The sequence below is a fragment of the Strix aluco genome, chromosome 3, assembly GCF_031877795.1.
Source record: "Strix aluco isolate bStrAlu1 chromosome 3, bStrAlu1.hap1, whole genome shotgun sequence".
NCBI lineage: Eukaryota > Metazoa > Chordata > Aves > Strigiformes > Strigidae > Strix > Strix aluco.
The window spans coordinates 128,927,422-128,943,754 of record NC_133933.1 but is presented as its reverse complement, the minus strand read 5'-3'; the positions used below and the strand labels follow the sequence as shown (position 1 = coordinate 128,943,754).

The window sequence follows — 16,333 nt, the reverse complement described above, 5'->3', positions numbered from 1 at the left end:
GTGACAGCGGAGGGACAGGGTCCCGTGGATGAGGAGCTGCCACACAGTGATTTCCCAGGTGTGGATGCACAGGTGAAGAGCAGACATATGGCCCCATGGAAAAGGAACTTCCATCAGCTCTGAGGAAAGACAGCACCAAAACCAACACATACCCATGTAAAGAAGGACAGAACTACTCTACTGCTGCCACTGCTGCTGATGCTACCAATGCTGCCAGCCCCTCATGGACTGTGGAGGGTCACCATAAGGGCCTGCAGCACTTTGCGAGTCTGTTGTAGCAGGTACCGGTGGCTCTCATAAACAAGGGACACAGCAGGAACGAACACTTGCCCTTGGTCTTCCGACACGTCACGGTGTCTGCCACTGTAATTGAGAAAAAGAGATGGTAAGCATCTTTCTTTGGATTTGCAGGCGTGAAGAAAGCCTGTCCCCATGTTCACAGTAGCTTGATCTGCAGATAGCACAAGTGGCATCTCAGGGAGATCATCAACCTGCCCTTGAGTTTTGCTGCGATGTCTGAAAGCATTCACGAGTTCTGCAAACTGTGATGCTCTCTCCCCTTAGCACAGAAGTGACTAGCTGGAATTTGACTACTCTGTGCCAGGCAGGCAGGTTCAACACCAAGTATCACACCAGCTGTGCACGTATCACAAGTTCATTTCTGATTTTCAGAATCACTCCCTGCTTCCCAAACACAAAAATGCCCGTTTCTGTATTTACACTTACCTGCAGCAGCCTGGGACACCGCAGGGAGAAGAAGCAGCAGCAATAAGAGTACCTTCATGGCTTTGGCTGACATTGTGGAGCTCCACCACAGAGCTGCTGAGGCCAAGAGACACTTCAAGAGGAAGGAATTAACCTGTATTTATAAGGCTTTGATGAATGCGATCTGCAGGAATTTAGCAGTCGTATTTGGAATCCAAATAATATGTTTACATGCTGCACATTGTAGTCTCTATTTACAAACTCTTGTGTGGATAGATGCCACAACATGTCCCCACCCCGAAAAGGAATTATCCTCTTAACACCAACACCTGCTGGCTCCCATGTCCCGATCCAAAGCACCATCTCCTCCACCAACAGCACTGATAGTCAGATATTTCAGCAACTATTTAGCCAGAGCAATGACCATGTGCACAAGGCCCAGTTCACTTCAAGGTATTTGCACACTCAAATCTCAACAAGATGCATCTTTGTCTCCAGAAATTCAGGTTTGGCACAGAAGGGAATATTTTTTCCCATTTTAGACCCAAACAAAGATTGCCCAAAGCCACAGAGAGGCTGAATCTGGAATCAGCCCCACCAAGATGTTATACCTCTGTGTGTGCAGCTCCGGCAGCACAGCCAACAGGTCTCTGCAACGACTTGTGCTCCCACTTCATGTGGGTGTTTAACTATGAGAAGGTACAGCAGAGAGTCCCAAAAATTCACTTGAGGGTTGGAGTAACAGCTTTGCATGGAGGAGCTGGAGGACGTTCATTTGCTAAACTCGCTGAATAAAATATAGAGAGGTGACTTCACCATCCTATGGATGTAGCTTCATTGAAGACCTGAGGGGGTTTTTTTTAGCAAGAAAAGCTCCTGGGTGCTGAAATCCAGCAGAGAAAAGTGCAGCCAAACCAGTGGCTGGATGGCAGCCAGAGCAACTGGGAGTTGTCGATGAAACTGGGGAGGGTGGCTAGCTCTGGGAATATCTTCTGGAAGGCTTCCTGGCTTTCTCCTTCTCTGCTTGGCATTGTTTTGGGGTGGTAATGGCACATCTTGTGTGGCATGGGAATTTATTCCTCGCTTGGAACAAAGCCTTTGGGCAGGAGGAGGGACCGATTTTGTCATCAGTCATTTTGAGGCTGAGAAAAGACAGCTGAAGCACCTCGGAGGGGCTCCTTCCCAGGAATGGTGACAATGGAGGGTCGGGGGATGAGATGACAAGGTTCACACGTCTTCTGTGGGTCACAAGAAGGGTCACAGCACACTGCACCTGCACGAACCCTTGCAACTTCCTCACTGCTGGCTTTGCAAGCGAAGACGGTTCTTCAACAGCCCACCCTCAGCTTTGGAAGAGGATTTGGCGCCTGTTAGAGGCTTAGTTGTGCTCTGCATGCAAAAAGTCGTGTTTTCTAGGAATGGGACATTTGGCAGCCGTGGTATTTGTTATACTATAAACTGCGGAGGACATGGCTCAGAAACAACCAAGAATGAGCTTCATTTGACTCCACAGCCCTATTTACATCCCTAACTTTATTAAAATGCTTCGCTGGAGCTGGGCCCAACAGCTCAACATTGTTAGTTAATGAGACACTTTGCTGAGTACAGCGGGACAAGAGGAAAAGTAGGCTATCCCTTCCACCCGTGACGCTTTTAACCCATTGGCCACCAAATTAAAACACTGGATTTGAGGCTGCAGAGATGCAAATTTCTTACATTCTTGGTAAAAACCAGCGCTGGAGACTGAGCAGAGACCTTGGTGATGCTCCCTTGAGGAGGGTCAGCCGGGCAGCAGCATTTCTGGGCAGTTTGGCTTCGAGGCCAGCAGCACATCCACGGCCCTGAGCACACACAGGATATTTAGTTCATCGCTCACATGCAAATATTGAAGAGGGGTGTTATAGGCGTAATGTACTGGGGACCTATAGAGAGCCCTGGGGCCTGCACTTGCACAAGCCCCCCCATGTCCCATGTATTTCAAAAAGTCCCGCTCTGGGGCTCAGCTGAATGGGTGAGAAATAGCGCTCCTATAAATCAGCAGAGTCCAGGCTTTGTTCCCAGGGTTGCAAAGAAACCCAGGGTTGCTCTAAAATTTCAAAAAGCAACATTAAATGCCTGAAAACCCCCAAACACACATACATCCCAAGAGCCAGCTGACGGACAAAGCTTTGGGAGCTTCCTGAGTGATTCCACAAAAGCAAAGACAAAACCATAGATGATATTTGGACCTAATTAAAAACCCCTTCATGGCCTTTCCTGTAGCGACTTGCTGAGGATTTATTTTCTGAAAAACATGTGCTTCTCAGGGACTGGAGTCTGCAGGGCTGGAGATTGGGGGGAAAAAAAAAGTAGATAGGGCATGTCTTTGCATACAGAAGGGCACCTGCAACCACCAACGGTTGGGATCACATTTCACAAAGGTTTCATCTCTTGGGTGTGGGGGGAAACAACTGAATTAATTTATGGATTTATGGCTCTGTGCACATCATGTCCCGGCTGCCACCTAGTGCTCACCCCTGCGGCAGAAGCACAGCACTGGGGGGTGGCACAAAGGGACATTGGGGGGGTTCTGTAAGTGCACAAGAACCTGGGGGACATCGGGGGGGGTTGTACAAGTGCACAAGAATCTGCGGGACATCGGGGGGGGCTGTGCAAGTGCACAAGAATCTGGGGGGAATCGGGGAGGTGCTTGTGCAAGCGCACAGCAACCTGGGGGACATCGGGGGAGGGTTGTGCAAGTGCACAAGAACCTGGGGGGAATCGGGGGTGTGTGTGTGTGTGTGTGTGTGTGTGTGTGCAAGTGCACAAGAACCTGGGGGACATCGGGGGGGGCTTGTAAAAGTGCACAATACCCCCAGGGGTCTCGGGCTGGTGCAACCACGCCGGTCCCCCCGACGCCACACTGCGGCGGGAACGGAGCGCGGCGGGGGAGGCACTTGGGGAGGTGCCCGGTGGGGCCGGGGCGGGGCGGGACCGGCCCCGGAGGCTCCTTCCTCCTCCTCCTCCCTCCCCACCCCCCCCCAACTCCTTCCTCCTCCTCCTCCTCCTCCTGCGGCGCGGTGCAGCCGCCGCGGAAGGGGCGCGCAGGATGCGCGGGGCCTTCCCGGGGCTCTGCTTGGCGCTGCTGGCGGCGGAGCGCGGAGCGCGTGAGTGAGCGCGCAGGATGCGCTGGGGGGGATGCGGGAGTGGGGCTGCGCGGGGCTGCGCACACGCGGAGGGAGGGGGGGGTGCGCGGTTGTGCCCGCAGGGTTCACGAATGGCAGCACCCCGGGCGCGAGATTTCTCCATCCGCGCAGACCCCAGCCATTTTCTTTTTTTAATATTAAAATTTGATTTTTAAAATTATTTTATATTTATTATTTATTTGGAGCATGAGCCCCAGTCCGAGCGCTTTTTATCAGAGCCCTCCCTTGGGCCGGGCCCCTCGGTGGCGATGGCTGTGCCACCGCTGACAAGCCACCGGGAGCCGGCAGCTGGAGATAAGACCGGGACAAGGGCTGCACACCCCCCCGGCGACCGGGAGATGAATTTGGGGCGTGTTGTGGGTAGCACCTTTCAGTTGTGGGGTGTGCGTTGCTGCAGCATCCCTCAGCGGTTCCTCTTTCCATTCTCCAGGGCTCTGCACCATCGTCCACTACCTTGTCCGCGGGCAGCTGGGCTGGTTGGGGCTGACCATCGCCTGCGCAGTGCCCGGCTACGCAGCTCAGCTCCTCAGCATCCTCTGGTTCAGGGCGGATGGTCACCCACCCAGCTGCTGGCTCCTGGGCCTCCACCTCCTGCAGCTGGGCCTCTGGAAGCGGTGAGATGGTCCATCCAGCCCCCTCCAACCCAGGTTCAGTCCCAAAACCAGGGTGGACATCGCCGTCATGGTGATTCTTGCAGGTACTGGGATGTCTTGCGGATGGCGGCAAAGACGGGCGGCGGTGCCTGTGCCGGCGAGGTGCTGACGCAGCACGGGGACGTGTGTGTGCTGCGGCTCCTGGAAGCCCTGCTGCAGACCCTGCCTCACCTCCTGCTGCAGGCCTACGTCGTCGTGGCAGTTGAGCCAGCTGGTTTTGTCCCCGGTGAGCGGGGAGTTCCCAGGAGGATGCTGCAAGTTGCAGAGGGGTGATGGTGTTTTGGGTGGGGAATGCGTGTGCCCACCTGGCAGGGGGGAGCAGGGCAGGCTCTGGAGGGAGGAGCACGCTGCAAAGGGGCTGGAAAGCCCCAGTGCAAAGCAGCAGGGACAAATGTGGCTTAAAGATCTGTGGCTGAACCCGGAGGAGTCTCTGAGCGAAACCATGGCTGCTCCTGGCCGGTACAGTCAGTCCCCCCATGGCGACCTCCATGGCACGACAGTGCCTTGGCTGGGTTTGAACCCAACACATGTTCCTATTGATGGTCCAGCCCTAATCACAGGCAATACGGAGCATTTAGGGGTTTGGGGATGCTTTGCAGAAAAGGTGGACTGTCGGGTATGCAAAGGAAGAAGTTGGGGTGTGGAGTCACGGCGTGCGCAAGGTCCAGTCGGTGTCAGTCTCTGGCCCGATCACAACGACCAGAGATGGACCTGCCCTGTCGCTGCAAAGCTCTGCCTGTGTCAGAGAGTTTAAGCAGGGGTGTGCTGAGCATGCAAAGGAGACCAGATTCAGCAGGAGTTGGTTGAAATACTCCAGTTGGCAGGGCAGCATGGTGTCTGGCTTGTATCGGGATGCTGTGCTCCTTAGCACTGAGATATGGTCACAGAATCACAGAATCATTCAGGTTGGAAAAGACCCTTGGGATCATCAAGTCCAACCCTCAGCCCGACTCTACAAAGTTCTCCCCTACACCACATCCCCCGACAGCTCATCCAAATGACCCTTAAACACATCCAGGGATGGGGACTCCACCCCCTCCCTGGGCAGCCTATTCCACTCTCTGACCACTCTTGCTGGGAAAATTTTTTTCCTAATGTCCAGTCTGAACCTCCCCTGTTGCAGTTTAAAGCCGTTCCCTCTTGTTCTGTCACTAATTCCCTGGGAGAAGAGACCAGCACCAACCTCTCTACAATGTCCTTTCAGGGAGCTGTAGAGAGCGATGAGGTCTCCCCTCAGCCTTCTCCTCCTCACACTGAACAGTCCCAGCTCCTTCAATCGCTCCTCACAGGATTTGTTCTCCAGGCCCTTCACCAGCCTTGCTGCCCTCCTCTGCACTCGCTCCAGCCCCTCAAGATCTCTCTCATATTGAGGTGATATTGAGGTCCTCTCAACACAGTCAGGTGTCCTTCAGAGCACCCGACTATCCCTGTTTCTGTGCAGGTGTCAGTGCGGGGCTGTCCCTGCTCTCCCTCGCCTGGGCTTTGGTCTCCTACAGCCGCTTCACCTGCCTGCTGAAACCCGGACACCTCTGCCTGCCAGCCACAGCCATCCTCTGCCTACTGCTCTGGAGGATGGGGATGCTGGGGACCAGGGTCCTGGCCCTGGTGCTCTTCGCCAGGCTGTATTCCTTCTGGGTTTTTGCTGTGGCAGGTAAGACCTGTGAGATCCTCTCCCCCGTGTCCCATCCTGCTGTCAGCCCCAGAGATGCTCCTGGTACTGGAGCGCTGTGCAGCCTCCCCCTGGCACAGCTTTGCCCTTTCGGTCCCTTCCCCTTGCAGGTGTCCACTGGCTGCTCATGTCCTTCTGGCTGGTGGCCCAGCAGACCGATATTGTGGCCCAGCCCTGCCGCTGGAGGCTGTTCAATTGCCTGGTGGGAGCCGTGTACATCTTCTGCTATGTTAACGTCCGGCCCGGTCCCTCCAGGCACAGAGTGGCCGTGTTTTATGCAGTAAGTACCCAGGGTGTTCGATATTCCACATGGATGCAGCTGCTGGGGAGAAGCAATAGCTTCAGACTCTCCTTTCTCATCTCTCACATCACCACTTGAAAAAAATCCAGCATTCCCCATGTCCTGACAAAGCCACGTGGTCACCAAGGTGGATGCACCTTCTGCACTGGCTTTGTTTTCTTAGCAGCAGCCATACAATGTCTGAACAACAGCAGAGTGGCTGTGCTGCTCTGCCAGAGTTATTTTTCATGATAAAAAAAGGTCAAGACCTTGCAGAAAGTTCAGTTCAGCAACGTTTATGTTTTAAGTGATAAGTTAGGTGCAAAATAAATCAGCAAAATCTAGGAACTGGGTGTTTTCTGTCATCAGAAGCATGTCTAAAGCCATCAGAAGGATAAAAGTGACAACTCTCTTCCCTCTGTTCTGCAGATAATGCTGATGGAAAACACCCTCCTGCTGCTGCTGGCCACCCGGTTCCTGCAGGCAGAGCTGAGGAACAGCCTGTGCATGACCGGGGCCATCATGTCAGGGTCTGTAATAGGTAAGACCTGCTGGTTTTTAGAGCCCAGATTGCATGTTTTGAGAGTAAATGAGCATCATCAGTTATTTTAGTTGCATCAGACTGTTTGCTTTATTTCTTCCAGCTTAAGCATCTGAATGTATTTGATAATATGTAAATCCACCCTGAGTTTCATTTCTTCATCATTTCTTAAAAGCCCATCCCTGAAGAGGGAGGCTTGCAGAAATGACCAAGATGTCACCAAATGGCTCAGGTACCTCTGCCAAATACAGTATATACAATTTTGAAGCACACGTGTGTTTTCTGTGATCTTGGAGCATTTAATTCAGTCGTAGAATCACAGAATGATTTGGGTTGGAAGGGACCTCAAAGATTGTCTAGTTCTACCCACCTGCCATGGGCAGGGACACCTTCCACTAGCCCAGGTTGCCCAAAGCCCCGTCCAACCTGGCCTTGAACCCTTCCAGGGAGGGGGCAGCCACAGCTTCTCTGGGCAACCTGTGCCAGGGCCTCACCCCCCTCACAGGGAAGAATTTCTTCCTTAGATCTCATCTAAATCTACCCTCTGTCAGTTTAAGGCCATTACCCCTTGTCCTGTCATTACATCCCTTGTACAAAGTCCCTCTCTGGCTTTCTGTAGGCCCCCTTTAAGTACTGGAAGGCTGCTATGAGGCCCGGAGCCTTCTCTTCTCCAGGCTGAACAATCCCAAACCAGGGCAAATTCCCTACAGCTTTAATGCACAACTGGGTTGAAGAAGGGGAGAGGTTGTACGATGCTTGCAAACAACCCATCAGCACCTTTATTTGCAAAATGCGCTGAGCAAGGATGGGAGTTGCTGTTTGCTGGGTGAGGTCCCCACCAGGGTGATGTTTTCCCAGCGCTGTGCACCTATCAGTCTGCAAATCAATCCAGATTAAATTCAATCCTGAGAGTGTGCTCAGCATTCCCTTTCCTGAAAGCTGCTCGAGTGAGGTTCTTGCATCCCTAAAAATGCTTGAAAGATGTGCTGCCCGGACACCTGATGCCCAGCGGCACCTCTGCAAAAGGGCCTGTTGATCTGGAGGTGGCAGCGAGGTCTGGTGTCTCCTCCACACCTCACCAAAATGCTGCTGGGACTTGTCCTTTGACACCTTTCTGCTTTTTTTCAGGTGCTGCAGCTCTGGTGGTTTATTACAGCCTGCTCCATCCCAAGTCCACAGAGATCTGGCAGGGCTTTCTGGAGACAACCTGCAGTGCTGCAGCTGCCGATGATGACGAGGTTGCTGGAGATGGCTCCCAAGCAGAGCAGAGTTTGGGAATTTCAGGAGATGGAGAGTCCTTGGCAGGCAAAGGGACCGTGGCAGATCCTAAGAATGGGAATGGCTCGTCGCTCCTCCAATTCAGAGGGTGTTTGGAGGACAACTGGACAAACCATCACCACTGGCTGCTGGTAAAGCTGGCCTTGAAGACAGGAGATATGTCCACAATCAACGCAGCTTTTGGAGATGGTGGTGTAGGAGAGGTTTACCCTGGAGGATGGATGATGGGGAAACCCGCTGGTGTTGAGCCTGGGGCAAACCTTTGCCTCCCCACAAGGGAAATCGTTCCTCTGGGTGTTGAATCTGGTCTGACTGATGAGAAATTGCAGGTGGCGGGGAATGGAGGAGGCAGCAAACCCAGCACCGGCGCTGCGAGAAAGGAACGGGAGGATGGAGCAGGGCAGGAGCCTGGTTTTCACCCGGCTGTATCCTTTCTCAGCAGCTTCTCCCCGGATCCAGCCGAGGGCTCCTCTGTGTATTTCAGTGCGAGCATGGGAGGCATCACTTCTCCTGGCACAGGGATAGCCACAGCTACGTGCATGGCCCTGGTGCAAAGGGACGGCAAAGCCCAGCCTCCTCCAGGCAGCCTGGGAGGAGGAGGAGGAGGGGATTTATCCCTAGAGATGGCGAGCATCAGCCCAATCCTGGGCACTTGTGCCCACAAGCATCACCGGAGCAGCTCTTCCCTTAGCGGCACAGGGGGCTGTGGGGTGTCGGGTCCCCCCAAAGAGGGCTCAGAGCCCTTGGGGCTGGAGGGTGCCCTCGTGGGGTGGCATCACCTTTGGAACACCCACCCTTGTGGCACACAAGGGACTGTTGTGAGGAGCAAGCTGAGGCCACCATGCTTCACCTCCACCCCCAAGGCTGACTCTGAATGCCTGCAGCAAGGGCTGGGGCATCCGGGAGAGGGGACAGACCTGTTGCTGGAGTAACCCTGAAATCGCTGCACTGTCACTTTGGGTCGGCATTGGGGTGACTGCCTCGTCAACAGGGCACAGCAAGAGGTGGTGGAATGTTAATGCTGGCCATGAAGACCGTCCCTAAGGTGCCCCTGCTGCCAGAAAGATGTGCTCCTCCATCACTAGGACAACACCTTCCCTCCCAGCGCATCTTCTACTTGCAGTTTTGGAGACCTTCAAAGGTCTTAAAAAGCCTTAAGTCCAGGTTTAGGTATTTATTAACCTTATTTATGTAACAGTTCTGCTAGGCAGGTGGAGCATGCTGCCTTTGATATATTTGTGATGATGTCTTCAAGCGTGTCCTTTAACAAGTGCCTGTACGAGCTGCTGGTCTGTCCCAGCACAGAGATCTGGCTGCTGTCTCCAGGGGCTGCAAAGCAGGAGTCTTCTCAGGATAAGCAAGTGCCTAAACCAGAAAAATAATGAGTTTTACTCTCAGATGCTCTTCCTTCTGGGCAGAATAAGCCCTAAAGTAGGGCTCTGCAGTGCTTGATTTATTTTTCCCTCACCAGCTTGATCTTCAGAGCTTTACCAGCTCCATTTGCTGGGGCCACATAGGATCGCAGATCCTCTTCATACTGCAGTCCTCAACCTCAGGACCCTGAACTGTAGACAAAAGCCATGTCTTGCTTGCTTGCCCACTGCCCTGCTTCCTCAAGTCGCCTTTTCTGCCCAGCCTCTTCCTTCAGAGAATCATCTCGGTTGGAAAAGACCTTGAAGATCATCCAGTCCAACCATTAACCTCACACTGACCGTTCTCAACTCCACCAGATCCCTCAGCGCTTGTCCCCTTCCATCCAGCTGCAGATAATCCAGATCTGGCTGGATGCTCCCTCCTAAATTTAGCTTCAAGCCAAATCTCAAAACAAATCTGCATACTCCTGCCACCATAAAGTCCTTGTTGCAGGCAGGGTTTATTGGTATCAGGAACTAAAAGCCTCGATACTGTGGTCTCAGAAATAGCTCATGCTTCCAGCCAGGCTGGCTGGACACGAGTTTGTGGCCAGGACATGGCTTACCATGTCGGTTGAGGTCTGGTCGGCTGGGTTCACCAGTGAGCTCATGGGTGCCAGCTGGTGCACATCTGGCCACGTCCTCCAGCTGTTGTCCTGCGGGCAGGACTGGCGTTGCCATGGGGCAGGAAAGGCAGCAGGAAGGACAAGCATGTGATGAATTATTTAAAAAAGCTTCCATGTAGCATTGACTGCTCAGGACTGACCTGGCCAGATGATTCTTAAAGCTGATCTGGGCAGTGAAAACCCAGTTGGTGCCGGTTTCAGAGTGAAGCCGCTTTCCAATGTGGTGAAAGCTCCGTGTCTCCATCCAGAGCCGGCACCACCATGCTGCAGCTGTGCTCTGCAGGGAGGAAGAAGTTTCAGCAGCTTTTGCAGAATCCTCCCTGCTACGTGCATCATGCAGAAGGCAGCAGAGCTGCCATGGCGTTATGGAAATTGTTATCTAGTTTGTTTTTCTACCTTTGATAATATATAACGATGCTTTAAAAAACAAACCAGCCTTTGCTGTGTCTGTGTCTCGTGTTGGGGGTGCACACAAGCGTGGAGAGGTCCTCTCTGGACCTTGCTGCAGGGGATGTTGGACCTTGATCTCTTGCTGCTTTGCAAGCAAACCGCTGTGCAGCTTCCTGGCTGGATGTGACCTCGCCTCCTCCCCTCTCCTTTGCAACTCTGTTTTCCTGTTTTCTTAGATTTTCTACCCATTCCGGTTCTACCCGCCTCCAATCAAGTTGTTTGTTTAATTGAGCAGGGTTTTTCCCTTTCTGCAGCTGGAGGGTGTGCAAAGATAGGACACAGATACGAATGGGCACGGTACCCCACGCCTCCTCCTTTCTCTTCCCCACACTTTCTCCTGCAGCCCCAGGATGAGCTGCCTGTTGGGATTTTGAAGAAGGATCTGCATCCAGCATCTTTCTAGCTGGGGCTCTCTCAGTCACTTCGATGTGGCATGCAGATAGCAGTGGGTGGGGTGAGTTGAGTTGCTGCGGGCAAGTTACAGCTCAAGAGGAGCAGAGACGGCAAGCTAGACTCATTTGGGATGGGAGGCAGCCCTTTAGCTGCCAAATTTCTGTGCCAGGCAGCGGGTACTGGGAGAAAGGATTGGTTACATCTTCCCTGTCCCATCCCCTCTTGCCAGGGTGGGAACCCAGGTTCACTGGGGGGTGGCTGGTGACGGCTGCCCCTGTCTCTCACCCCCTGACCCAGAGCAGGGTGAGTGATGCTGAACCAGGCAGTGCCTGCTCACTGCATCCCCAAACCAGGACCAACTGAGTCTAGGAAGAACGTCCTTTCCCTCCCTCAGCAGGATCATTCTCTTCCTAACCCAGCGCCTTCCCTTTAGACTCTACTAGACTGGTAATATTTGGGGTAGATTTTGAGCATTTGCTGCAGATAGTAAGAGCATCCAACCCTAACATCTGAGGTCTGGCAGGTTGGAAAACAAGTTACCAACCCAAGGATCACAGTGCACGGCATTGTGCTTGGTGGGAATCTCTCCTTGGATGCTCTACTCAAGCCACATCAGTGTTGACTTCGGCTCTACACTCTACAGTTGCAGTCCTACGTGCTGTAATCATTTGCACTGACTGCAAACACCAAATGCTTAGTAGGTCAAGGGATGGCTACCTAAATTATGGACTGCCCTCAAACCTGTGGTGGTTATCACGAGGCAAGATCAGGCAGGAAAAGCAAATGCATTCAGAGCTTGCTGTTCTTTCCTGGTCCAGGGCCTTGAGACACAGAAGGATTTACGCCATCCTTGCTGCACTTGTGAATGATTTAGGTGTTTTTCACCCAATAAATACAGGGCTGCTGCCATTAAGAGCGGACCGCTGGCTTTGTGCTAACTAAACTTGGGCTTACCAGGGACTGTCTTGAACAGCCATGGGTCTGTTTTAGCCGTACCTGCAAAAATTGGTAAGGACCATGAAATGGTTGGGAGGGCTATATCCTACAGCTTAAGGCTAGCTCTGTGGTGGCATGGGCTACCAGGAGATGGTAAAGGTCTGACAGCACTGAGCAGCCGTCGTGAAACTATCCCATGGGCCAGTTAGAAAAGAAAATATGGCCAAACAGACAATTTTAAGAAAGTAGAGAATGCTTCTGGGCACAGGAGTCAGGCATACCTGAGCATTTCTCAGAGCACATCCACAATGCACAGAGGACCTGGAGATGCACCATGAGCTGACACCTCTGACCCCAGAGGAGGCGGTTGTGGAAATCCCGGATGGGTTGAGGAGTGGTCAGGAGAAGGGGGAACCCTGGGGACAGCACCGGAGGGGGCATGATGGCTGGGGTATGGGTGGGGGTGTAGGTGTGGGCGTTGTGTTCCCATGGCTTTGCTCCCTGATGATGGGAGATGGTCACTGGTAAGATCCCGCCGCGCTTCCCCTCATCTTCTCCGTGGCAACAATGTGAAAGCAAGTGAAATAATGTGGATTATCTGTCTTTAAAGACTTCCAGCCTGTGTGAGAGCCCTGTTGCACCCAGGATCCAAGTCCTGCGTGCTGGCTACAAACCCAGCACAGAACCCACCTACAGAAATGACTTCAATTTAGTTAAACCTAAAGCCCTGTTTGGAGAAAGAGGACTGTCCAGCTGCAAATCACAGCTCCAGATACCCCTCCCCACCCTCCCCCATCCCGGGGGTGGGGTGGGGAGACTCAAGATGCCCCAGTGACCTGGTGCACATCCAGATTTTTCCCAACGTTGCCAGACTGAAGAAGCCACTCTGGGGAGGTGTTTCTCCCCATAGCTCCTTGTTCCTCAGCCACCAGAGGGAGATGCTGCTCAAGGCCACAAAAGCAGATGCCTTGTTCCAGACGCCGAGTGCCCGGGTTCTGGGAGGAGAAGGATGCTCAGGAGTGATGCTGCTGTGGCATCACAGATGGGAGCCAGTGGGAGCAAAATGGGGGGCTCTGGAATACTGGAGGTGGCCGATATGGTGCACAGCAAGTGCCTGGAGGAAGGTGAGCATGGCTGTGGGAGTCTCATTCCACCTCCCCAGGCATCACCAGCCATGGGAAAAGTTTAAAAGCCCCTGCCAGGGTCTCGCCAAGGCAGTATTCAGGGCCAGGAAGAGTCATATCCATCTGCAAATATCCCATGGTGATTTCAGGTCCAAAGGTGCACGGGGAGCTGCCACCGACCGCGTTGGATGTGGCATGGGAACCTGATGGTTTGGTAGAACCAGCTCCAGCTGTCACCACCACGGTGCCGAGTCCTCATGTTCACCCGTGGGGCTGTGCATGTTCGCCCGGGCAGGTGACACGGTCACTCCCCACCCTGATCTGTCTTCACATCAACCCACGGGGTGCAGAGGTCCCACAAAGCCCAGGTCACTCCTCTTTGGGGAGCAACGTGTCCAAACCCAGAGCGTGAAGCTGAACGAGAAACTGCAGCTGGGGAAAAGTGCAGCAGAGGGGCAATGAACCAACTGCTCGGAGGAGCCAGCTGATATTTCCTCCAGGTGTCCCAAATGCTTGAGGAGACCCAGCCAGATCCTCTGCTCCTTCTTCAGCATTTCCCATGAAGCTCTTTTTGGATGAGATATGTTATCCTGAGCTAGACCTTAGGGTCTGCCCAGCCTTGGGGGATGCTCATCACCAACCTTTGGGCTTCAGCCACCCGCAGAAGGTGTGGAGGGGGGATATCTCCATCCCACTGCAGTCGGACGGATTGTGCTGTGCTCTCGCCTGCTCAGGAATGGAAAATGTCTGCTCATTTGCCTCCTACGAACCTTTTTTTAATTTTGTTTTTTTAAGGAAACCCTCTGCGGTGCTTTAGAGGGTCAAAGGCTTGTGCCCCAGCCCAGGAGAGCTCAGTGCCACTGATGAGAGGAGCTCTCAGAGGCTGCAAAAGGGCAGCATGGGAGCGGAGAGCAGGAATCGATGGTGAATTTTGACAATGCAGGGAGTGACCCACAGGCTCCAGAGGAGAACTGGCTGTGCCACTCACTGGGGATCTGGATAAAGGAGTGAGCAGGCAGGAACGGAGGCTACGTCCCTAATAAATTAAACAACACCCGGGCGAGCTCCTGGGCTTGGGGACATGGCTGTCCAGCCTGCTGGCACTGTCCCCTTGGCTTGTCATTTTTAATGGGTTACTCTCATCCCTTTTTCAAGGTGAAATAAAATAAAGCGGGTTGGGAAGGCACCGAGAGGGCACGAGGGTTGGCAGCAGCCCTGCCCCAGCCCTGCGGGGATCTTGCCTTCTTTCCAGCAGCACCATATTCCACCTCCCTCTGCAGCCCGATTTCTAAGTGCTGCCCAGGGGTGACAGGTTTCGGGGTCAGTTTTGCTCAGTGAAAATAATTCTCTCCAACTCCGAGGTGATGTAACCCCCCTGAACTAACCCAGGAAAGATTTACCCAGAAAACCATTTTTTCGCTTCCAAAAATATTGAAACACAATACTTGGACGTTACAGAAAAAGTAAGTGTTTGCCATGGGGTTGTTATTTGCTTGGTTTTTCCAAGCTGAAACTTTGGACTTTTTTCCCTCCCCTAATTAAACAGTTTTGGTTTGCTGTAAATCCCTTTTTGGTGTCTTTATTATTCCCGTAAATGGCTTGGCCCAGGCTGCATCTCCATGCCCATCGCTCTAAGGCTAAACAATAACACGGAGGGGGGGGTTCGCGGAGGGTAAACACGGCTAATCAGGACTTGCCTAATACGAACGACTGCTTAATGAGAACCCAGGGACTGTGCTTCCTGTGCTGGATTTGGCTGGAGGAAAACGCTTTGTGCTCTCGACACCAGGTTTGAGACGGCTCAGTTCCCTCGAACGGGCTGGAGCAGCGTTGCCTCCCTCCCGTGAATCCTCCCCCATGGCCACGGGACGGGATCTCGGGCTGCGAGGGATCCGTGGGGATCTGGGGATGATAAAGGATCCTGCAAGCTCAAGGATCCAGTGCATGTTTTGCTTGAAGGGAGATCTTTAACACAAAAATCCCTGTTTGTGCCTTGCTTTTTCTAAGCCAGGCCACCGCAGGGCCCTGCCCTTCATGTCCTTCAGGCTCCCTGGGGAGCTTTGTGGGGCATTTTTAGGGACTGGCTTTGATAAATAGCAGCGAACGTGCCACTGCTCGGCCCCAGAGACTCGGCTGAATCATTTTTCCATCCAAAAGCGAAGCCGCTGGTGGCAGCTCCTCCCCAGGGGAGGGATGAGGAGGGCACCCCACATCTCTGGCATCTCCAGAGCTGTGGGGAGGGAGGGAGATCTGGGGGGGTGGCGGCTTTGGGGGGGCGGTGTGCAGGGGCAGGTGGGTGTCCGGGTGTGAACAGCGGGGTGGGTGCTGGGGCACAGATGGGTGATGGGTGCAGTCGTGGCTGGGGGTGTGTGGAGAGAGGGGCGCAGGTGTGAGTGGGCACCCAGATGTGCATTGTAGGTGGGTGCAGACATGGGTGGGCACCCAGATGTGCATTGTAGGTGGGTGCAGTGTGGGTGGGTGTCCAGATGTGCATGGCAGGTGGGTGCAGATGTGGACGGGCATCTAGATGTGCACAGTAGGTGGGTGCAGTGTGGGTGGGTGTCCAGATGTGCACATTGGGTGGGCACAGACACAGGTGGGCATCCAGATGTGAATGGTGGGTGGGTGCAGTGTGGGTGGGTGTCCAGATGTGCATGGTAGTTGGGTGCAGTTGTGGGTGGGCATTCAGATGTGCACATTAGGTGGGTGCAGATGCGGGCGGGCATCCAGATGTGCATGGTAGGTGGGTGCAGACATGGGTGGGCATCCAGATGTGCACGGTAGGTGGGTGCAGATGCAGGTGGGTGTCCAGATGTGCACATTGGTGGACACAGACACAGGTGGGCATCCAGATGTGAATGGTAGGTGAGTGCAGTGTGGGTGGGCATCCAGCTGTGCACAGTAGATGGGTGCAGTTGTGGGTGGGTGTCCAGATGTACACTGTAGATGGGCACAGACACAGGTGGGCATCCAGATGTGCACGGTAGGTGGGTGCAGATGCGAGTGGGTGTCCAGATGTGCACAGTAGGTGCGCGCAGACACGGGCGGGCACCCAGACGTGCACGCTAGGTGGGCGCAGAC

The 16,333-nt window shown here is 53.7% G+C and overlaps 2 protein-coding genes across 2 annotated transcripts; one reads left to right on the top strand and one right to left on the bottom strand.

Annotated features, from left to right (window-relative positions):
- Positions 1 to 238: 238 nt before the first annotated feature.
- Positions 239 to 799, bottom strand: DEFB1 (defensin beta 1). Its single transcript, XM_074820833.1, has 2 exons — positions 727 to 799; positions 239 to 363 (listed from the first exon to the last, which is right to left on the bottom strand). Exons 1-2 carry the CDS (start codon positions 797 to 799, stop codon positions 239 to 241), a joined length of 198 nt encoding a protein of 65 aa, XP_074676934.1.
- Positions 800 to 3,770: 2,971 nt separating this feature from the next.
- Positions 3,771 to 10,778, top strand: XKR5 (XK related 5). Its single transcript, XM_074820260.1, has 7 exons — positions 3,771 to 3,851; positions 4,321 to 4,504; positions 4,588 to 4,769; positions 5,985 to 6,194; positions 6,323 to 6,492; positions 6,922 to 7,033; positions 8,162 to 10,778. Exons 1-7 carry the CDS (start codon positions 3,794 to 3,796, stop codon positions 9,241 to 9,243), a joined length of 1,998 nt encoding a protein of 665 aa, XP_074676361.1. The 5' UTR covers positions 3,771 to 3,793; the 3' UTR covers positions 9,244 to 10,778.
- Positions 10,779 to 16,333: the final 5,555 nt, after the last annotated feature.

What these genes read in the sequence shown, in the direction of transcription:
- XKR5 (XM_074820260.1), top strand. Translation starts at nt 3,794, where the DNA reads ATGCGCGGGGCCTTCCCGGGGCTCTGCTTGGCGCTGCTGGCGGCGGAG. An exon ending in GCCAGCTGGTTTTGTCCCCG is followed by an intron (nt 4,770 to 5,984) that starts GTGAGCGGGGAG and finishes GTTTCTGTGCAG; the next exon opens with GTGTCAGTGCGGGGCTGTCC. An exon ending in GAGTGGCCGTGTTTTATGCA is followed by an intron (nt 6,493 to 6,921) that starts GTAAGTACCCAG and finishes TCTGTTCTGCAG; the next exon opens with ATAATGCTGATGGAAAACAC.
- DEFB1 (XM_074820833.1), bottom strand. Translation starts at nt 799, where the DNA reads ATGTCAGCCAAAGCCATGAAGGTACTCTTATTGCTGCTGCTTCTTCTC. An exon ending in GGTGTCCCAGGCTGCTGCAG is followed by an intron (nt 364 to 726) that starts GTAAGTGTAAAT and finishes TCTCAATTACAG; the next exon opens with TGGCAGACACCGTGACGTGT.